General features: G+C 35.4%; 5 protein-coding genes across 10 annotated transcripts in view; 1 reads left to right on the top strand and 4 right to left on the bottom strand.

Annotated features, from left to right (window-relative positions):
• On the bottom strand, positions 2417 to 4288 carry LOC110013075 (TLC domain-containing protein At5g14285-like). Its single transcript, XM_020698696.1, has one exon. The coding sequence runs from the start codon at positions 4141 to 4143 to the stop codon at positions 3388 to 3390; it is 756 nt and encodes a 251-aa protein (XP_020554355.1). The 5' UTR covers positions 4144 to 4288; the 3' UTR covers positions 2417 to 3387.
• Positions 5663 to 8105, bottom strand: LOC105176332 (lysine histidine transporter 1-like). 3 transcript variants are annotated; one of them, XM_020698694.1, is made up of 8 exons: positions 7881 to 8105; positions 7625 to 7782; positions 7117 to 7500; positions 6555 to 6948; positions 6281 to 6386; positions 6094 to 6185; positions 5913 to 5981; positions 5663 to 5811 (listed from the first exon to the last, which is right to left on the bottom strand). In XM_020698694.1, exons 1-8 carry the CDS (start codon positions 7905 to 7907, stop codon positions 5713 to 5715), a joined length of 1329 nt encoding a protein of 442 aa, XP_020554353.1. In that variant the 5' UTR covers positions 7908 to 8105; the 3' UTR covers positions 5663 to 5712. The 3 variants fall into 3 exon arrangements, with proteins under 3 accessions (XP_020554353.1, XP_020554352.1, XP_020554354.1); XM_020698693.1 differs by having other exon boundaries at positions 7885 to 8105; XM_020698695.1 differs by lacking the exon at positions 6094 to 6185 and having other exon boundaries at positions 7885 to 8105.
• On the top strand, positions 9567 to 12383 carry LOC105176272 (thymidylate kinase). 2 transcript variants are annotated; one of them, XM_011099015.2, is made up of 7 exons: positions 9567 to 9719; positions 9870 to 9924; positions 10331 to 10672; positions 10772 to 10883; positions 10988 to 11047; positions 11375 to 11479; positions 12095 to 12383. In XM_011099015.2, exons 2-7 carry the CDS (start codon positions 9887 to 9889, stop codon positions 12209 to 12211), a joined length of 774 nt encoding a protein of 257 aa, XP_011097317.1. In that variant the 5' UTR covers positions 9567 to 9719; positions 9870 to 9886; the 3' UTR covers positions 12212 to 12383. The 2 variants fall into 2 exon arrangements, with proteins under 2 accessions (XP_011097317.1, XP_011097318.1); XM_011099016.2 differs by lacking the exon at positions 9870 to 9924 and having other exon boundaries at positions 9635 to 9719.
• On the bottom strand, positions 12573 to 18354 carry LOC105176273. Of its 2 annotated transcripts, none has more exons than XM_020698715.1 (2): positions 17304 to 18354; positions 12573 to 12989 (listed from the first exon to the last, which is right to left on the bottom strand). In XM_020698715.1, exon 1 carries the CDS (start codon positions 18233 to 18235, stop codon positions 17354 to 17356), a length of 882 nt encoding a protein of 293 aa, XP_020554374.1. In that variant the 5' UTR covers positions 18236 to 18354; the 3' UTR covers positions 12573 to 12989; positions 17304 to 17353. The 2 variants fall into 2 exon arrangements, with proteins under 2 accessions (XP_020554374.1, XP_011097319.1); XM_011099017.2 differs by having other exon boundaries at positions 12573 to 13020; positions 17304 to 18346.
• Positions 20696 to 22530, bottom strand: part of LOC105176271 (cytochrome c1-2, heme protein, mitochondrial) — a 4298-nt gene continuing 2463 nt past the window's right edge. For both annotated transcript variants that reach the window (XM_011099013.2, XM_011099014.2), the window contains exons 4-8: positions 22130 to 22409; positions 21973 to 22044; positions 21377 to 21493; positions 21183 to 21248; positions 20696 to 21091 (exon numbers count right to left, since the gene is read on the bottom strand). In XM_011099013.2, coding sequence (XP_011097315.1) covers positions 20975 to 21091; positions 21183 to 21248; positions 21377 to 21493; positions 21973 to 22044; positions 22130 to 22409 — 652 coding nt within the window. In that variant the 3' untranslated portion in view covers positions 20696 to 20974. The remainder of the gene's footprint in view (positions 21092 to 21182; positions 21249 to 21376; positions 21494 to 21972; positions 22045 to 22129; positions 22410 to 22530) is intronic.

The following is a 22530-nucleotide window of genomic DNA, read 5'->3' as shown; positions in this document are numbered from 1 at the left end:
TAAATGATTTATTCATGTTTTAATCCATCTCAAGAATGGTCTTAATAAGCAGCATATTTTCTATGTTTCGTATATATCAATATTGCCATTCTCTCTAGCTGTCAAAACTTATTCCAGGAGATTGATCTTCGATAATATATATAATCCAGAATGTCAAACCTTGTACGATTTCAACCAATCCAAAATTTTCTTGACTTGCATCACATTGATGTTTCTCCCATGACCCCAGCTTATCACTTCGGCTAACTTAATGATTCACAAAGTCTTCATCTGTTGATTAAACCTTAAACAATTCCTTCCAATTCTATCCTGAAAAGTACAGGTTATCTAACATAGTGTCTCCATGTGCATGAATCTTATTCTTTCTTTTCCTTTTTCCTCGGAAACACTCCGGAAAATATTGAATATGCGAAGTTGCAAGAATCATGCGTTGAAATAGTTGTGACAGACAAACAGTCACATTTGGTACAAGAAAACGATATCATTTGAAACATAGGTACGAAAATTATAATAATCAGATGAAACATAGTAATATTGTTTTTTGAAACATAGTACTACAAGAACGGCAAATGCCCCGTGGTAAACCACATAGCGGCAACGTGGCGTCCCAAAAATTATAATATATAATTGGGAGATTAATTGGTAAAGTTTTATGAAACTTAGTTAATTGGTAAATAAATTATAGATCATAATTAGAATATAATAAAACTTGAACAGATTAAATTGGAGTCGTTATAATATTTTGGGACAATTTATATTAATTAAGAAAATTAGAAAGGATGTAAATGATATTTTGAAAAAAGTTTAATTAAATAAATAAAATAATAATAATATTATATATATATATGTAAATAATATATATACATTAAGTAAGTAATATAATATATATACATATATATATATATATATAAGTAGAGAGAGGGAGAGAATTGAGAGTGGAGGTGGGGCCACAATCCCACCGCCTCACTCTCTCTCTTTCTTCTTTTTGTTGTTGTTCTTGGTACATACACACACAAATACAACAACACACACACACAATCTTGGAAAGAAAAAAAAAAGGAAGAAGGAATAGAGGTACGGGTTGTTATTTTATTTTTTATTAATTTATATAATTATATAATTTAATTAGTTCTTTTACTAAATGTTGTTTATATAAAGCGATGTACTATTTAATCGAAATAATTTATGAGTTTGGCTATTTAAAATAGTGTCGAATTAAATATCAAATTGGATATAAAAATGATATCGTTGGTTAGTTAGATTATTAAATTTATTAGATTTGAATATTACTATAGCTAATTTATACAATTTCATCGGAATTGTTAACCAAATACACAATTATATGTATTATTGTTCAATTAAATTGTATAATAGTGAGAAATTGATAAAAAATTTGTAGAAATATTCCGAAAATTATATTTAATAATGGTATGTTAACAAAGAGGAAAAAATGAAGATTTGAACTTCGATAAAAATGTAATATTGAAGAATTATTAAAAATTGTATGAATAATATTTAATATTATATTTAAAAGAAATTACAATGTTCTCGATATATTAACTATATGTGGTATAACTCATTATAGGATACGGTGTAGAGTGAAAAGACCGAACCACTACCTATTGGATAGATAAGCGTTGTAAAGTCGAGGTAAGTAAATAATTAGTATTATCTATATATGTCTTCTTTATTTATGGTTTTACTGTTATCTGAATTTGTGGTTCATGCTGATGTTGATTTATCTGAAAGTATATAAGTGATGGATGATTTGATTTGATTGACGGTATTGTGTGCGTGGAATGAGGAAATGCGTTGAAATATATGTTTGTTGTTTGATATATTGTGGATGTCTAGAATGAGAATATGTTGATATATTGTTTTACGTTACTAGTTGCTTACAAGAATGGTGATATGTGGAAATGAGGGAGTGGTGGAAATTGAATATAATTGTGGTGTGAATACCCCTTGATGTGTTGAAAAGCCTATAAGGCGATATGAAAAGTGCTATATGCGAAATGAAAGTGCTATGTGCGAAAAGAAAGTGCTATGTGCGAAATGAAAATGCTATGTGCGAAATGAAAGCGCTATGTGCGAGATGAGATTGATGAGCTGGCTGTCAAGGGGATTCACTTAAATTTAATAATGGTGAGACTGAATTGGCGGGAAAAACACAATATCACCTTCTGATAAGCAAACTAGGAAAAAGATGAAGTTTAATTATTGCCTTATTGCGTGATAACTATGTGGTGTAATAAAGATGGTTATGTGGAAGCAAATTGACTATATATTCTATGCATATTGCGTATGTATCTTGTTTGAGGTAATATTTGGTATACATATATAGATAGGACTGGTTATTTGCTTACTGAGTGGCAGACTCACTCCCCTGCTGACATTTTCTTTCAGCAGTAGACTTTGAGGTGTCTGACTGTTGAAGAGTAGGTCTACGCTATACTCAAGCAGGTTGGGCCAGTATGCAGTTTTATCCTCTTTGTTAGTTAGAGTACAAAACACATTTTGTTTTATAGAGAAAATGTAAGCATGGAGATTACTTATGATGGATTACTTGTAGTGTTTGATGTGCATATATGATGTGTAGGTTGATTACGTTTGTTATGACGTTGGGGTTATGTATACATATGTGTTAAATTATCAGGTGCATTTATGTTTATAAATACAGGGATTATTATAAGTATGACGTTTAGGGGAAATATAGCCCTCGTAGCGAAGGGGGTGCTACAGGCAGGTCAAGAAGCCAAAGAGAGAAATCAAATGGTGGGCGATGAAGAGGAGAACGCCAGAGGGTTCAAAGATTAAGAAGTGGAGAAGATCCATGGAGAAATACGCAATGTGTAGTCGAGCGCGATGTTTTGGAGGGGAGTGTTGGGGGAGTGAAATCCAGGCCCGGATTGGAGAGGAGAGCTCGACAGGCCAAGAACACTGCTGGAGAGCCGTGAGCCAGGGATATGACACAGCTGGAAGCTTCAGTCTGGAGCTTCCAGGCCCAAGCCCGGAAAAGAATGAAGTTTCGATTTCAGGGTATCCATGATTGCTATTCAGAAAGAAATGGATAAAAAATAATTAGAGCTTAAAAGCAAGGTTTTGGTACTGAAAAGATAAGCCTACAAGAAATGGCGGCGGGGACATTATTGAGAAATAAAAGCGTAGAGGGGAGGGGAGCGGCGGAGCAAATGGCTGTTCCACCAAAAGTTGGTGGTGCAAATATCGTTCTATGATTGAGAGAGAATACTGTAACAGATTCATGAATTATAATTCAATCTCATCGCAAGACAGGAGAACACCTACGACTTTCAGTTACCTTTGAAACATTACATGAATGCATTAAAACCTTCAAAGATAATAGTTGACTTAATTCTTTTTTGACTTCTATTGAATTTTCCTTTCAGCTTTGTTGCTCCTTTCACTATAGAACTTCATCCAAAGATTGGAAATCCACAATACACTAACAAAAATTATCATCACTGCGACCAAAACCCATGAAACCCAAACCCATGTCGGTATCACATCATCCGCCGATCCATTCCCAAAAAACACACACATCCGGTACACAAAATAAGGTCCTAAAAGACCTCTGACCACGGAGTAGAAAGCATAAAACGGAGGAGACATTAAGTCGAACACTTTTCTGGCGAATTCCACATCGGACCTCCTTGCGCCGGCGAGAGTCCACACATTCTGGCAGAAACTCGTCACCTCCGCCAAAATCAGGAGACTGAGAACGGTAAACGCCCCATGGTATGCTACGTAGCGGCAGGTCAAGAAGACAAAGAGAGAAACCAAATGGTGGGCAATGAAGAGAACGCCGGAGGGCTCAAAGATCAAGAAGTGGATAAGATCCATGGAGAAATACGCAATGCTGTAGTCGAGCGCGATGTTTTGGAGCGGAGTGTTAGGGGAGTGAAAATTCGGGGCCGGATCAGAGAGAATGGCCCGACAGGCCAAGAATACTGCTGGAGTACCGTGAGCCAAGGATATGACACAGCTCGAAGCCTCGGGCTTGAGCTTCCGGGCCCAAGCCCGGAAAAGAATGAAGTAAGCATTGAGGTAAAGGATGAAATACATTGTAAAAAACAGAGGGAGGGGGCTCGAGATTGAGGTAAGTTTCAGGGGCAGGGCATCCATGGTTGCTTTCCGGAATGAATTGGAATCAAGTACAAATGGTGAAAGCCTATTTTGGAACTAAAAGGATAAACCTATCGGAGCCTGCCGGAAATGGCGGCGGAATTCATTATTAGCAATTTATTGAGAACTAAATGCCTAGAGGGGAGGGGAGGGGCCGCGGAGCAAATGACTGTCCCGCCGCAAAACTTGGTGGCTGCAAGTACCGTTCTCATCAAAGGCTCTAAAGATGAGGGGCCAATGGCTAATCCTAGTCCAGCCTGTCAGCTTTTTAGGACAGCAGGATGTAATAAGAAAAGGGAAGTAGGCAAACAAAACGAAGAAACAGGCATATGTACGTACAATCCATGAGCATGTAGGAAAATACAACCTTTAATGAAATCATGTCTTAAAAACAGGTTTTTGCAATCAGAAGTGAATGTTGAGTAAGCTTTTGAAACCTCCAAACAAAGGAACCAACAAACCTGTGAGGAATATTCATAACTTGGATATCTGTACAATGAATATACTTCCTATCATGGTGAGGTCAATTATGGTACAAACAAAGAAATTAATACTAAATCATCGAGATGATTGTAAGACTTGCTCATGTGTAAGCTTAGATTTACACGCTGAATTACTGTGCAGAAGGGGAGATGCATTCTTATGAGTAGAAGTGATAGTCTTTTGCCTTCTGTATAATCTGCTTCAGCCCTTCAATTGGTGCTAGAATCATAAGAAGAACTCCAATGATTTTGCAGATCTGAAATTCACAAGGCCAAGTGAAATTCATGAGCTTTTGAATCTTCGAAGTGGAAAGTTCAAGTATGAAACCTAAAGGGGCACGTACCCAATTGGTGAACCAAGACAGGCTGAACCTCTTCAGGTCGTGGATGCAAAGCTACATTATACAAGGAAGCTGTAAGAAATGTACAAGAATTTGTTTCGCTTGTTTGTTTTGAGGATGGAAGTCACATTTTGATGCAATAAACATAAATATGGTGAAAGAAAACCTGCAAATAGTACCAATTAATATGAATTACCCTACATCAACAAAATTTTGGGATTGTGGTAAACTGGAAAGACGTGCGATTTGTACAGGCTGCAATCTGCATTAAGAGTCCTTTACAGTGAAGTTTCCAAGCTGTCGGTGATGGTGGGAACTCATTGTTACCATAATTCTTGGAATCTTGGAACTGTCTGCTCTTAATTATCCATTTATAAAAAAATCTTGGCTAAATGAGTTCGGAAGCTAAGAATGCTTTAGCATTTTGGTGTAACAAATTGGAAATTGTATTCATGATACATTGAATCAAATCCAGTGAACTTGAATTTTGTCATACAAGGTAATTAAAGAGCAAAACAATCATGTTCATCAATCTTCAATGTCATTTGCTGCTTCATAAGCTCTAGCTCCATGTTTGGTGATTCTTTCTGACACAGGGAACACTGATGGTGAAACAAACATGAAAATGTGCAGCAAATCTCAATTGACCGACAACGTACTGACCAAGATTAGTGGTTTCGGTTTTTCTCAAGAGGCCAAGAACAATTGTTGACAGAAAATTGGCAGCAACCCAGCGCCATCTGTGCTTATACATAAAACTTATAGGTTTTTGCTTGAAGTATAATTTGCCTCAACCCTCCAATGGGTCCAACAACCGTCAGAATGACCCCAAAGATTATGCAAACCTGATATTCAACAAGGTCCAGTCACAGCAATCAGGTGTCTGTTTCTAAGAAGGGAAATTTCAAGAAAAGTATGATAGTATACAAGCTGGAGATATATATACCCAATTCGCGAACCAAGATAAGCTGAATCTCCTTGGTTTGCAGATAGCAAGCCATATGATGCAGGGAAGCTGCAGAAGTATTAGTTTTGTGACCATTTCTATGTTATGCATTCTGCTAATAGAAGAGAAACATCGCATGTTGTATATTATGCAAGTGACTTGACTATATATGGTTTCTTACAAAGTATGTGGTTGGCGCAAAAGCAAATCCTCCGAAAAATCCAAGAAGCCCATTAAAGAAAGGGAAAGTGATGGCAATAAACATTGTAAAAGCTGAAATCAAGAATTTCCAGACACTTATGAGGAATAGCAGAACTAAAGAAAACCAGGGCAAGTAGTAAATTAGAGGGAAAGGGCAGTTGATATACCAACATAGATAGTCCTTGAGATAAGGCGCAAATACCATGTTGGGCTGAAATCGAGTTTCTTTACAAGCACAGTTTCCATCATGTCAAAAACCGGCATTGCATACACCTGCATTAGTAGTAAGCAGACAGCACTAAGCACTTCTGCTTCCTCAGATGAAAAATTACTGTATTGCTGTGTTTGATTCTTGGATGTTAGTAAGGAAAACACTGAGAAAATTATTTTCTTCATTCAAACATGGCGTATAGATGTTAACAGGCAATACGCTGGCCATACCTGATAGCTTCCAATGAGATGAACCACAACAAACATGTTAGCCATGGCAATGAGCCATTTAGGCTTCTGTAATGTGATGAGAATATTTTCCTTTACTTCATTGCCAAACATCCAGTATCCAATAAGTGCGACAGGGAGATAGCAGATGGCAACGACTATATAAGCAACAACAACTCCCCTCCACATAGGTTTCTTGGAAGGCTTCTCCCTTGTTGAAGGCATAGTAGCTTGAATTTCCATCACGACATTGTGACCACCGTAGGCAAAAACGACACTGCCCAGCCCACTGAAGAAGTTAAAAATAGTACCAGCGGTACTCTTTGATTTATACCCATATTGCACGTCTGGTTGCACGCCCCTGTCGACTGATGCACCCCATGCAATTGTAGAGTAACTGCAGAGCAGAATGGCTAAGGAAATCTTAGACGTATAGCACCATGTCAAGAAAAAAGTATCAAATTTCATACCATTTCCTCTTCACACCAAAAGAAAGTTTCTTTGAATTCCATCAAGCTGAAGTTCTTGATTGTCGGAAGGGGTATGTAGTTAGCTAATACCATACCTCAAGGACATAATTGCTGCTGCCAAGGACACACCGGAGATTGAATTGAAGCTGGGAAGTTGGGAGAGTACAAAGTGGACAGAGGCAAAGATCATGATAAAGTAAGTAAGCTTGATATCTTTGCAATCATCGCAAACCAAATCGTGGAATTTCTTGAGCGATTGGCCTCCCGTAATCATGTAGACTATGTCGACTCCAACTTCTACGATTAGCTGCTGAGGCACCACAATCCACAAACCGAGCTTTTCACCAAAAGCATGCTGTCCAAGCTCGTGATACCTGTCGAAACGTTTTCCAGGCACGACTTCGTGCATCTCTACCATTTGCCACAAAGAGTAGAGAGTGACGATCCATGATACGACCAAGACTGCCACTCCAGGTCCCCTGACAATATGATCTCAATGTTAATACTCAGTAAATATTGCTCTCTCTCTCTCTCTCTCTCTCTCTCTTCGAGTGAGAAATGATGTCTGCAAGTCAAGTGATGTTACGATGAAATTAATTTTACCATCCGAGTTCAGACATGGCATAAGGGAGACCAAGAACTCCAGCTCCGACAATAGCAGTGACATTGTGGAAAGCTGAATACCACCATTTTGCTGTCCTTGAAGAAGTGATTGGAAGCCAATCATCTATTGCCCTTTCTTCTACAGATCGCTCATCCACCTAATCATGTTTATTCAAGATTCATACAAACTGACGGCAACAATCATTCATATACACAAAAAACAAAAATGTTGGAGCAGTGAATTCCGGAGACTCACGCACGTTTCTATAGTTGTTGTGGTCATAAATTGAACATTCAGCTGCCATTAAATTGTTTCAACAACTGCAGTGATCACCAGAAACTCGCAAGCCTAAGAAGAAAATGAAGAGAGAATAGCTGAATGGAAAATTCAAGAATCCACTTCAACTTCTCTGATATCAAACATCAGCAATATACAATGATGAGGAGGTTGCAATTAGCAAGCCTTCTTCATGTTTTCTTAATTAATTTACTCCGTCTTTGTTTGTTTGTTTGTTTTTTTTTTTGAGAAGGACAAGCATTTTTAAATCTTCATAATTATTTACTGGTGGAAAAAACACAATTGAAAGTCAACAAGCATTTTTAAATCTTCATAATTATTTACTGGTGGAAAAAACACAATTGAAAGTCAAGGAGGCATCCCCCCCCCAGCCATATATATATATACATTTATATATGAATTATGAAGAACTGATGATGATCGACAAAGTCTTGATTAACTGTCATCTCCATTGTCTAAACCTTAATTAATTTGTCGGAACCATCCAGAAAATTAGAGGGTAACCATTACCGGCGTTTGATCCCATTCTCACGATTATACTTTCTTGTTTATGCTGTTGTGTTAAATATGGACACAGTCAAAGTGTTCAAGAAAAGTGATGTCTGCTTGTTCTGATTTCTTTCTAGGTTTATATAATCCCATACAAACATAGTACTATGTAGTTCAGCTGTACTTGTTTGACGTATTATTATTTTTTTTTGGGGGGCTTATAAGAAATTTATAGTTTACTGATATTGTAAATGAATAAATTATTTTTTATAAAAAAATATATTTTTTCATATAGTTTTTTTAAAAAAATAAATCGATTTAATTCATTAGATAGGAAGGTAAAGTTTTATTTTAAAATTTATAGGGAATAAGTTATTTTTTTTACTATGAACTTAACCAATTATACATGATTGCAACTACCCTTTGACTATGACTTTAACCAATTATATATTGTTCAAATAATCAATAGTAAACCATAATATATATATAGAGGGGGAATCTTCATTTAGAATAATATATAATTAATTAACATGTATGTAAATATATTAAGGAAAACACAAACGTTGACTTAATTTGCAGACATGACAGCCCACAATTTGGTGGATGATGTCCCATATATTTGCCCATATCTCAATTCGGAGACTGAAATGCATTTTAGCTCTGTATTTTGTTGAAAAAGGTAAAATTTTTTGTATTTTTTAAATAGATTAAAAATCCTATTGTATTTTATAAAATTCAGTAAAAAAATATCAATTTCGTTAGTAATTAATGCAAGATACGTTATACACACTCCTTATCGTCAGTCATGCAAGCATCACCCTCTTTCTTGTTCTGGGCGACGTCTCGTCGCCCAAATAAGAATTAGGCAATGGCGATGTCACCCAAATTTAGGGGGGAGAGCGAAGGTAGGGGTAGCGGGGGAGGCGGCGAGGGGTTTGATGCTTATTTAAACCTGTTTCAGACATTGATTTTTCTTTCTTTTTTTTTTTTTTTTTTTGAAAAAACGACCACAAGAAAAGACTACGTTCTGATGCATTTTTTTCGTTTTCTTTCTTTTTTTTTTTATATGTAATAATTGCCTGACATGGCTTTACATCAGCTTAAAATAAACTAGAAGTTGCAAGCTGTTAAATTTAAGGCCCATAACATAGATGGGCTCACCGAGGGAGTGGGGGCCCAACTTTGGAATTGTTCGGCTTCGGCGCGAAACTATTTAATTTATTCAAAGCCGCGAACCACAATGCAAAGATTTCCCTTCTAAACTGATAATTATCTCAAATTACTTCTTTGAGAATGGCCTCTTGACAGGTACGTTTTTTCCTTTACATAATTAAACCGGCAAATCTTGTTATTTTCTTTTAGTTTGATTCCTACGTAATTTATGGATGCTATTGTGTTAATTTCTGTGTCTGAATTTAGTATATTTGTTTTAAAAAATGGGTGTTGAATTATGTGTAGGATTCGTGCGATAGGACATGACAAATGCTTGCCATTTCAACGTTTTTAAGGCTTTGTAAGTTCATTTAAACATATTTTGCTGCATCTCCATGCTTCATAGTTTGATCACTGTTTAATTTGTTGGGGGAAGAATTCAGCTTTCCCATAATGAGTGGCGTGCTCGCAAGTTGTTTGATAAAATGCCTTTATGAAGCTGTTGCTTTGGTTCTTGATCCATGGTTTCAATATAAAGTTTCTTAACAAAAGGTAAAAGTCCTTTTCTTTTCCAATTAAAGGATATAAGAGTGCTGATTTTAGATTTGAATTGTTTAAAACTGTTCCAAACTCAAATTCTTAGTCCGAGGCAGGACCGCATGGGTTTTATACTTCATCATGTGAGTTGAAGTTCGAGTCTTTTGGAAATATTTTTAGGGAGTGGATATGCCAACCTTTTGTATTCAATTCGATGTTCTATCTTTCAGAAATTTTGCAACAGCGGTGGTTCGAAGATCATTAAGTTCTCCTTGCAACTTGGCATACCCGTGCAAGTGCTCATTAAGACAAATTCACATGGAAAGTAATAACAAAATTGATTCAAGGGGAGCCTTAATTGTTCTTGAAGGTCTGGATCGTTGTGGAAAGACCTCTCAGTGCAGCAGATTGCTTTCTTACCTAGAAGAGTTGGGACATTCAGTCGAATCATGGAGATTTCCTGATAGAAATACAGGTGTTGGACAAATGATTTCTTCCTATCTAGAAAACAAATCCCATTTGGATGATCACGCAATCCATCTCCTCTTTAGTGCGAATCGTTGGGAGAAGAGGTTAGCTTACTTGTTTCTGCATGACTTCTATCTTAAAGTGCCACTCCTGTTTTCTATGGATTACATCACTTAGCAATTATTTGCCAAAGAATCTGACAGATCGTTGATGGAGTCTAAGCTGAAGAGTGGAACCACACTGATTATTGATCGCTATTCTTTCTCCGGTGTTGCTTTCTCATCTGCCAAGGGACTTGATGTGGAGTGGTGCAAGGTGGAGATATAGTTTGTATATTACTTTTGGCTGCCGAAACCATTATTAACATATGTACTGCCAGAACACATTATGCTTCAGTTATAGAAGTCTTGTTTTTGCAGGCTCCAGAGGCAGGACTGCTAGCTCCAGATATAGTTATATACCTTGACATTTCACCAGAGGTATTGTCTTTAATGCAAAGTTCTGCACCAGTGAATGGTATTGCATCAATCAACTTTGTGTCAGATGTGCGTATGTGGTGATTTATTTAGCCTTATAGAGCAACTTCCTAGGTTGTAGGATTGTTATCTTCATGGTAGATAATAATTTCAATTTAGTGAAGTTGTATGATCAACATCTTTAGTGAAGTGCATCTTTTCCGTTCTTTGAGAAAATGCTCTTATCATCATTGCGTCATTTATGCTTTCTTTCTGTTACAAGGCCTCTGTCAGATTTTTAAGTTCCGAGTTCAATTATTTTCAGGCTGAACTTTTGTTTGAAATTTTCAGAAAGCTGCTGAAAGAGGAGGTTATGGAGGTGAGAGGTACGAGCAGCTTGAGTTCCAGAAAAGAGTTGCTCAATCATATAAGATGCTTCGTGATTCCACGTGGAAGGTACTCAGCTTAGACTTTTACTTTTCTTTTGATCATCGTGACACTTGAGAATCCCTGTTCTTACTTGGGACTTGCTAAATCAGAATGATGCTTTGGAAAAAGATATAAGTCGGTTAACTCTATTAATTAGATGCCAATGGATAGGCAGGCCTCTTTGATGACGAGATTGAAGACACTCTTTGAAACAGTTGGACCTTTGTCTCGAATCTGGGGCAAAAATGGAACCATCAAACTGCCTAGTTTATATACTTGAACTCTTAGCATTCTTGTGCAGCATGTGGGACAGTCCTAATGCACTTTGCTTTAACATGAACTTTGAGTTTTCAGGGGCAACACTTGTACTAGAGGATGAAACACCGAATCTTATATCAAATCTTGAACTAGTGCTTATGGATGATGTTTCAATATCCCTTGTATTGTTCATCAACAGGAATTGATACTTTTTAGTTCTATATGTAGAGTTGGGAGTATCTTTGCTTTCCACTTGTCACCCGTGAGCCCATGCAATACCAGTCCTCTGACTTCAATCACAATCTACCGAATTACACAGTGTCTGTGGATCGTAACAGAGTCTAATGATGAATTTTGATATTTTATTTGTCCACTTTCTTGTAGATTGTAGATGCAACGCTTCCAATCGAAGATGTTGAGAAGCAGCTGAGACAAATTGTTATGGAGTGCGTGTTGAAATGCCAAAAGGGGAAGCCTTTCGTAGAACTGTGGCAAAATTAGTTATTTATACTGTTTGAGAGTACAACTTATAAACTAGTTTGCCTTGATGAGATGGTATCTTGAGGTTGCATTATGTTTCTCCTGAATGTATATCACATATGGATATGTTTTATGCGTGAGTGTGATTTTTTCAGGCCATGATAATGGAACATAATTTAGCAGTTGCCGGTGATTCTTCCACTCCACAGATTGATATCTTCACTTTTGAAATTTAGAGAGAAAAATTTTACTACTACTAGTAAGAAGTAAAAACTAAAACCTGCGGTCACGTCTGTTTTTTGGTTGTGCAGGATTTGATTGATTTGCCTAGTACAACATAATTAGAAGTTTCTTAGCAAGCTACATGAAAAGACAAGGATAATATTACTAATCATGCCAATAATTAATGAGATCATGTACATTTATTTTGATAAGGAGTTGTGTTTACTGAGTAATACAAAACTGCATTCAATGAACCGCAGCATGAATGTGATTGACGGAGTCAGCAAAAAGAAGCAAGCAGCCAAATGTTTACAATTGGGCATTGGGAGTACATCACCTCTTTCTGTACATCATTGATTGTGATGTAATACTCTCTTTTAATTTCCAAACATTCCTTAAATAAAAGGGTAACTCTTTTATTTGTGAAATTGCTAATTAACCACCCACAATCACATATATATAGTTGATGAGCAGAATATGCATGGAGCGAGAGATCGGCTGTATATACTAATTAGGACTCTTGCAGCAGAGCACATCGATCTTGGTTCGACGTCGCCCTACAAACAACCAGCTACGCCTACACCCACCACAATATCATCCTCAGCAGCCTGCAACCATAAACTTTGACACTTATTTTACAATGATTTCTTATTGACAAATCTCCCACGCTACTGCCCTATTTTTTGACTACATTGTTCACTATTCAGATTGAACAGTCAATCACGAAATTAATTGAAACTGTTTGGAAAAGTCTGCACTCTTTAAATAATGGACAACGTAAAGCACAAGTAAAAATATCTATTTTTAATTGGCTTTATAATTAATTTCATACTTAAGGACAAATAATCATAATTAAATCAAGTGCTACTTCAATTAAAAGGACTTTTGAAAATTCAAAACATTGGAAGAATATATAATTAGAGATCAAAGTGATTAATTAGGGAACTCTTATAATATAACATGAGCAATATTCCTGCCTCAAAAGTTCAGAAAAAAAAATGCTTTAATTGAGAAGCTAATTATTAATTAAAGGGAACAGATGTAATTTTAGTCCTGCACGAATTTACTTTCACAATTTAGTCATGTGAAATTAAATTCGTGGCAATTTTAGTCCTTCTTTCAACCAATTTGGCCGAAAAATGCATTTGACTTGGACATTACCTTATTAAATTGCAATTAGTCTGATAAGCATTTTTGATCCTGCACTAATTGATTTACAGAATTAAAATTATAATTTAATTGAGTCATGTACAGTCACATGCAATTTTCTAGCTAAATTGACTGAAAAGGACTAAAATTGTAAAAAATTTAAAATTATATATATGATTAAATTGTAAAAATTAATTTATGTAGGACCAAAATTATCACATTCTCTAAATTATCCGACTAAAATTATAATACTTCCTAACTAAAGCAAGATAAAACATTTTACCAGATACGGAATATTGAGCCAAAAACTAGAGACAATGATATTGAGCTTATTAAATCTGCTTGTGGCTCCTTGAAAAGATTTAGTAGATGAAAAATAGGTAGTATAAGAAAAGCTTATAATTAAAAATTAATTAGACAACAAGATGTGATAAAAGTAGTGCTTGAGAAACAAAAAAGCCCTAATTAATTTACTTGCCAAACTTTCTAATGAACTCGAGAATACGTAGGCTATATATTAAGTAGGTATGCCTGGAGTTGGTCCCTCACCCATGCATTCCAACTCAGATAACGCCAGTTAAATTAGATCACAAGATATATCATTTTCGCTTTTAATTTTAAATATAAGAAAATAATAATATACTAAAAAGGAATTCTATTTTGCAGAAATAAAAAGTTTAATTTTATGAAACCATATATATAGTTAATCTCAAAACTACGTATTCTTTAATATATTTATATATATATATATATAAACTACTTATCAATGAACATAATTAATATGTATAATTAATTAATTTTGAGATTATACATATATATATATAGACTAATAACATAAGTTAATTAATTAAGGTAAATATAAAAATGAATATATAGATAAGGTTGGGGGTGGAGGGGAGCCTGAAAACACATACATATTTATATATATAGTTAATAAAAAAATATATGTAAAAAAGATAGATGAGAGGAAAAAATGAAGTATCCTTTTCACTGCAGGTTATTATTCATCCCATGCCAATTTAAGTTGGCAGGTCTACATCTGTGTGTGTGTGTGTGTGCTCCTTTACACTTTATTCAACCACCACTACTCACTTTAAGATAATTATATCACCTAATAAAATCTTAGTTCATCTACTGAATTAATTAAGGGTTGATCACTTTAATATTATTTTTCACTTATCAAACAACAAATTACAATATCTATTTTTGTTAAAAAAAATTATTAATTCCCTGCAAAGCAACTATATATATATATATTATACTAATGAAATAAAATAAATATGCAAGAAGGAATTACCACATATATGGCGCCAGAAATAGTAGAGAAAAATAACAGTATTAATGCTTAATATATGTATATATATATATATATATAGAGAGAGAGAGAGAGAGAGAGAGAGAGAGGATTTTTCTTTTGTTCCAAAACCTGGAAAAAAAATCATTATGTATTTTTTGTAACAGTAAATATAAATAATTAAACCGGTAAATAGTACGTATAATATATAATATGCATGGGAATGATATATACCATATATGTAGCCATGAACCAGTAATTAGAAAACATAGTTTTTTTTAAATAAATAAAAAAAGTTAATTACTGTAGAAACTCAAAAAGGTAAAATATATTATAAGGTATCAGTTAAGGAAAAACTATGAAATAAAGATGTAATTAATTAGTAGTGATCAGCAGAAAAATCTCTGTGAAACTTTTTGTTTGTAAGTCCCATATATATATATATATAGAAAGTTAGAAACAAAAACTTGCACCAAAACTATATACACAAAACACACAAAGAGGCATGAGAATATATAAGTACCAAATTATAATTAGATGAGAAAACAGGATGAGAATACATGCAATCAAACTGTTATAATTATAAGTGAAATATTCATGCATGTTTTAGCCTTAAATAATACTAAATATAAATCATCACTATATGTATATATTATCATCTCTAGGTATCATGTGATCATACCGGTAATTTTGATAGGATGATAATTGATTGCATGATATTTAGGAGCAAAACTTAATTTATATTCTCATTAACTGCATTATTTTTAAACCCCTCCCACCCTTGTATAACTTTAATTGCCCTCAAATTTTTATTTAAAGTTATATATAACTAGCCTGTAGATGTAGGTGCAAATATAAACAATTCAGGTAATAACACAAAAAACAAAGAAAAAGAAAACAAATCATTGATTATATATGAGGAACTAATAACTAATGAGGTTCTTCAGTAAAAAAAAAATATTAATAGAAAAAAAGATGAGGAATCAAATCCAAAATCTCTTCAATTTTATACACAAACTAATGCATGCCTGATCATTATAGTTTTAAAGTTAAGAATTGATGAAGGTAGTACTTGCCAACTTTTGAGTTAATGCCATCCATATATATTGAGCTTTTATGATCATGAGGACTAAAATGTCATATGACTGTTTTTCAAAGCAAAAGTGGGGACCAAAATTAGATGTTATTCTCTTCAATAACTAAAAAGAATACATACATATATATATATATATATTACACTAATTTTAATATGAATAATTAGAGTACTTATCTTTCAAAATGCATACCAGCCTTTTCAAAAATAAGTAATTAGAGATCAATATATAGTCATCGTATTTTGCTTAAACCCCCCCCCCCCCAAAAAAAAAAGGAAGAGTGGATTTCAACAATTAATATATTTATATGTATATGAACAAATAGTGCATTTAAAAACAAGAACCTGTGGTATTTTCTTGAAAAAAGAAAAGGTACTAATTAATTATTCTCCTAAATGTTGACGTAGTAGCTAATGTATTAGGTTGCATGCATATCTCTAATTTCTTCATCGTCATTTACTAGGTGTTTAATTAAATTGATGGATTAATGTTTCCAGGTGTATTTATAAGTTAGTTTATTAAGGGTCTTCTAATTTGTGTTTTAAGGAAAAAGAAAAAAGAAATTTAGTTGGAGTATTAATTTTTAAGATATATATATTCATAAAAGAGAGGAAATTAATAAGAGATGATTAGAGGTGGGAAGTATATATCAAAATGATAAGATAATTTATGGGTTTACTGAAAATAAATTAATTATTGGGGTTAGAAACCTAGCTAGACTACGTACGTACTACACATTGTTGCCTGTCCTTTTCACTCTCTCTCTCTCTCTCTCTATATATATATATATATATATATATATACATTAATTTATATATATCTCTCTCTCTCTCTCTCTATATATATATATATATATATATATATACATTGTAATTGGTTATCATTATTGATTTATTATCCTTGCTTACAACTGAAAATGGCATGAGTTTAAGTTAATTTTGAAAATTAATATAATGTACATATATATATATGGTTTGGCCTATTTGAGCTCATTTACACTTTGATAGCTATTAGTCATGTTAATTATATATTGTCGTTATTAGCACTATCTTCATCATTTCTCTTAGTAGAATATTGTCATTAGAAATTATAATATATAATTATATATTTAAAACCTCGTCAATTGTGAGCTCTCAAGTACCTATAAGTTCCTAAACTTGAATTTGTATTATTAAAAACTCGAGAGCTGTGGATTTTTGGATACCTATGTATACTTGAGCTCGGGCTAAAAAGCTTTTGAGTCATTCTAGTCGTATTGACTCACCTTGCATTCTAAAAAGTGATGGAGTTGCAAAAATTAAATTTAAATAGGATATGTAGATATATATAGAGTTAAATAAATATTGTTCATCACCTGGTATTATTGCGAAATTATGGTGGATGGATGTCTGTCATACCATCAAGCTAAAGGCTTAAACTCAGAGCAGTGTTTACGTCCAATTTCCATGCAAACCCAGCAAATTCCATCCTCCAAACATCGCATGGCACTGTCTTATTCCATTTGTGCCCTCGCCCTTTCTGCTGAATTACCCTCAATCTGCATGCAAATGAAGGGTATAAATGGGGTAAATCTTCTTTCACCACCAACCACACTAGAAACCCTTTACCCGCCGCCGCCGCGTCTTCTTCCTCCTCCGCCACCATTTTTTTGTAGGCTTCGTTGACCCAAATCACCTTATTCGTCCAGTCTGATATGAAACCCGGACACGTGTCCTTCTCGAGATTGTAGATCTTTTCATTATCTGAAAACCCTAACCCTACTCCACTACACTTATCCGTCACGCACTCGACGATTATCCACGTCTCTATCACGGATCCGGCGCCCCCCAAAGCCACCCCTCCGCCACCGGAATCCGCCGTCGTCACGTCGTAGTTAACGTTTTCATCTACGTTGTATCTATTTATAATAATACTCCGGTTTTCCTCAATATTTTGCGGACTATTATTGTAGCTGTTGCGATCAGTACTTTCAGATCTCTCAGGCAGTAGCTGAAGAGTCACCGGTTCTTTTTCCGGCGACGACTCGTCACCGGTACCCGAGGTTTCCGGCGCCGAACTTCTTTTCTCTTCCGTTATTTTCTCCCTGGCGCACTGTCTACTTTGCCTACCACGAACCCTAACATACTTCCGCTTAGTTCTCCTGACGGCGCCGTTTCCTCTATCCTGCTCGGCCGTGCTGGAGGCCGTTTCCACACCTAGAGGCTTCGGCGCAATCGGCCGGAATCTGAGCATTATCCGGTTGATAACGGAGTGATTATCCGAGGGTTTTGCGGGCCAACTACACATGGATCTGCCGATCTAGCTAAAACCAGCTGGTGCAGAATGAGTGACCAAACTTGTGCATTCTTGTGCGAATCCAATGATCGAAATCTGAAAAGCAAAGGGTTATTAAATATTAAGCAACCAACAAAAGTAAAGGTAATGTACGAAATGGTGACACATGTTAGGTCATTACAGGAGAAAATGAAAATCTTGAAAAAAGAGGGGGGGTGGGGGGTGGTATCTGTCTCATCTGATTGGGTGTGGGAGAATCGACGAATGAGGGAGCGCAAGGTGTCCGGAGCTGCAGTGGGTGAGGGGACATCTAGCCATTCTTAAGGGAATCATGGTGTTTTCAGGGTGAAATGGGAAAATTCCAGAATATGGACACGTGTATGCTTTGCTCGGGCGCGTTGATAATGGTGAAAGTTACAGTTTATCAGTTTATATATATACACACAATATACGTTCATACAAGCAACAAGAAAGCTCACTCGCTGTCACTCCGAGTGTTGAGCATGCAACAAATATCTTTCTTTCTTTCTTTCTTTCTTTCTTCTTACACACCAAACAATTAATCATATAAGTTTGCAAACTAGGGTTTCAGCTGAAGCTCATCATCATTTACAAAAACAAGATGAAGAAGAAGAAGAAGAAGAAGAAGAAGAAGGGATCCATCCGAGGAAAGAAGAATATACCTATATATATATGTATACATTTTCCAACTTATCTATCACTTCTTTTTTATATTCTAATTTCTCAAACTTCAATTCTTGAATTTCTACATATATAGTAATATAATTAGAATGTTGACATATATCATCACATACATATATAGTCTCATTGGTATGTATGTTTTGATTTGCTATAATTAAGGAAATATGAGTGAGTTGTCATAAATAATTATAACCAAACGTACAACAAGGCAGAGAAAATTAAAGCTTGTCATGTGATATATATACAATATGTTTGTTAATTGAATTTCAAAAGTAGTGGTCTACGTACGACAGCTAGTAATTGTCCCCTCCCTTATTAATTAGTTTGTGGGTTATAAGTGTTGTTTTGCAACATAATTAAGCTTATTAAAACATGACAAGATTCGTTATGAATAGATGTATTAGTAATTATTAATATTGAGGAGGTATATATTTGTTAATAATGAGGAGTTTGGGGGTAAGTGTAGAAGAGAGATGGGGAGTGGGAGTGAGAGTGAGCGACAGCTAGCTTTATTCCTAGCAAGGGATATGATGTAGTTGTCAACGTGGAAGGTGGAGAGAGGTTGTTTTTAATTCTAGGGCAAAGATGGATGGGGATTGGGATTGGGATTGGGATTGGTTGTAGTTGGATGCATTCCATTCATTGGTGGAGGAGTTGACAGAATAAAGTCTTTCTCATTTATCCACATTTTTATTTTTATTGTGTATAATTAATCTCACAAAAATATGGTTTCAATTCCACCAATCATCCTATTTCTTTTTATTTAATAACAAAAACAAAAAAGAATAATCATTCTCACCTTGTACTACTTACCTGTCAAAAGCTGTGGATGTCCTCTCACTACCAACACATTTTCAACTCTTTTCATCAGCTAACCATCTCAAACAAACTCACATATTACTCTTCTACTATATATGCATTTTTTTGGATATTTTACAATAATTTACTTCTTTGTTTGTTAATTACGTCACTAAACCATGCAAGAATGGGACCCTCTTCGTATGAATAAATTGACGTATAACTAATTAATTTTGGATGGATCTTCGTCATGTTTTTCCTTTTATCAAACGGTAGTGGTCAAATGGAGTAGAAATCTAAGGGAGGAAGAGAGCAGTTGGCATGGGATGCGATTCAGCTACGATCAATCATCTCTCATGTGAAGTGCGTGTTTAATTACTGTGTGTAAGAGCCAAGTAGTAGTATGCAAATGTAATGTATGTGGGGAGTTGGAAATACTAAAATTGGATTGGTGGGTGGAGATTTGAGTGGGGACTCTGAAAAAGCAGCGTATCTCACGGAAGAAACAACTTTAATTGGGCAGTTGGAATTGACGAATGGGAAGGTGGACATTTGTCCCTCCACTCCAGTGTGATTGTTGGGCGGCTTTTGGGACTACTGGACGCGTGGCGGATTATTCAATTTAAGGTGTTGGATTGAGGACGCGTGGGTGGCCCGACGACGTCTTGTCGGACTAAATATGTATAGTGGGCCTCTTTCGAATATGTAGTGCTCGATCATTGCACCCTTTTCAATTACTTCATAAATATTTGCCTCCCCCTCTATTATTTTCAATTATTTATTTTTTAAAGTACGCCATCACTTTGTACAATAATATATCTTATTAATCATACAATCAGATTATAACAGTTTCTATCCATTGATAATTACAAGAAGAGACCATGGTCGAATGTCTTTCACAAAGTAGAGATACGATTTGTCAGAAAAGATTATTCGAATTTTCAACTTAATTGTTCCCGTCTCGACAACTCATTTTCATAAACAACTCGAAATGGAGTATATAAAGCACCGAGAAATGTTACATTTTCTCACTTGACATGTCTCATTAGCACCGGCCAACGAGGAAAAAATTGCTAGTGTGAATTCCTTATTCCCCAAACATAAAAGAAAAAGAATATGTCTCACCCGCATTCCAGATTAAAAAAAAAAAAAACAAAAAGAATTTCGAGCTGGTTTAACATGGATAGAAGAAATATAGAGAAAACCCTGATTTATGATCCTCCTAGGCAGGTAAGATTGGAGTCGAGAAATCTAGTTGATGACATCAAGCACCAGCTTTCGGGATTTGAGAACGGACCATTTCAAGCGCCTGTAATAACCAGCTTGAAGAAGTGCCAGTGACAGAACAAATATCCACTTGAATCCCATCTGTGATAGTCATGTTAACATGTCAAATCAAGAAATATGTTTCATGCTACACCAATTTTCATTCTCACTGTACATGAGACTGAATACTTACCAGTTTTCTTTCTTCCATTTCAGGCTCTGCGGCCCAGGATAAAAATGTGACCACATCTTTCCCCATCTAGAAGGATAAGCCCAAGGTAAGCGATGAGCAATGGCAAGAGACCCTTAATTATGACATGTATTTGTGTACAACGACAGCAATGAATATGTCCTAAAATGTTTAGATTACTAGACTAGTAATTTTACCTGAGCTTCTGTTGCCGGTGTACCATCTTCATACTCGACAGCACCATCATTTAGCATTTTAGGCATGGCTATAGCTCCACCAGGGAAGTAAGGGTTATAATGCAATCCTTCACGAATCTAAAAGGAAAAATACTTTCTTTAGTTAGCAAGTCAACAAAATAATACTTTTGTACGAGAAAAGTCTCATGCTTTTACAAGGAATTCATTAGTTATGTAGTTCAATCGCAAGTTGCACAAAATAATACTTTCCGAAGAGAAAAGACTCGTACTTTTACAAGGAATTCATTCATTAGTAATGTACTTCAATCACAAGTTGCACACATGGTTAAGGATGAAGGAGAACACACATATCCATGGAAAACTTTGCCACGACCATGAAATCCACGGTGCCTATAGCACTAGTCCTTATAGCAATGGATAGTGGCAAGTGCAGTGTTCCTATTATTTGTCAATATATAGACCCATTACATTTTATACAGTGAGTACATGTTTACTACATTGGGATTATTTGTTACTGGAGAGATACAAAAAGTCCAACATAACAGGGAGTTGTTTGTCAAGTAAGATAAACTGAAAGACCTTATAAAACAACTTACTGAAACACCAGCAGGTGGATCCCGATATCCAGTTAGAAGGGCAAAGACGTAATTCTGACCATCGTGACGAGCCTAGAAACGAAAGAATGGAGAATTAGATGCGGCAGATGGAAACGAATAAATAAAAAAAACCATGGGATGGAAAGGTAGGAAATACTTTGGTAATAAGACTTAAATCAGGAGGATAGGCACCCCCATTAGCAAACCTAGCTGCTTGCTCATTTGCATATGGTTGAGGAAAACGGTCGCTCAACTTTCCAGGACGAGTAAACATCTCTCCCTCATCATTAGGCCCGTCGACTACCTCAATCTCAGCTGCCATAGCCTTAGTTTCCTCCTCTGTATACGCCACCCCTACCAAGTCACGGTATGAAATAAGGGACATGGAATGGCAGGAAGCACAGACTTGTTGATAAACCTGGTGACCACGACGAATCCTGTTTGGGACCAACTTATGTCAATACAACAGTAGTGAAGGTGCTCTACAGTTGGTCAATTTTAGAGCATAATAAAAGCATTATGCTTTATTTCCACAGTACATAAATGGGAACATATATG

The sequence above is a fragment of the Sesamum indicum genome, linkage group LG13 (assembly GCF_000512975.1).
Source record: "Sesamum indicum cultivar Zhongzhi No. 13 linkage group LG13, S_indicum_v1.0, whole genome shotgun sequence".
Taxonomy (NCBI): Eukaryota; Viridiplantae; Streptophyta; class Magnoliopsida; order Lamiales; family Pedaliaceae; genus Sesamum; species Sesamum indicum.
This window is presented reverse-complemented; position numbering and strand designations above follow the sequence as displayed.

Excerpts from the sequence above, each read along its gene's own strand:
- LOC110013075 (XM_020698696.1), bottom strand. The coding sequence starts at position 4,143 with ATGGATGCCCTGCCCCTGAAACTTACCTCAATCTCGAGCCCCCTCCCT.
- LOC105176332 (XM_020698693.1), bottom strand. The coding sequence starts at position 7,929 with ATGGCAGCTGAATGTTCAATTTATGACCACAACAACTATAGAAAC. Across the intron at positions 6,387-6,554 it reads ATCTCATTGGAAGCTATCAG|GTGTATGCAATGCCGGTTTT; the intron begins GTATGGCCAGCG and ends CTACTAATGCAG. Across the intron at positions 5,812-5,912 it reads TATCTTGGTTCGCGAATTGG|GTTTGCATAATCTTTGGGGT; the intron begins GTATATATATCT and ends GTTGAATATCAG.
- LOC105176272 (XM_011099015.2), top strand. The coding sequence starts at position 9,887 with ATGACAAATGCTTGCCATTTCAACGTTTTTAAGGCTTT. Across the intron at positions 11,048-11,374 it reads ACCTTGACATTTCACCAGAG|AAAGCTGCTGAAAGAGGAGG; the intron begins GTATTGTCTTTA and ends TGAAATTTTCAG. Across the intron at positions 11,480-12,094 it reads TTCGTGATTCCACGTGGAAG|ATTGTAGATGCAACGCTTCC; the intron begins GTACTCAGCTTA and ends ACTTTCTTGTAG.
- LOC105176273 (XM_020698715.1), bottom strand. The coding sequence starts at position 18,235 with ATGTGTAGTTGGCCCGCAAAACCCTCGGATAATCACTCCGTTATCAAC.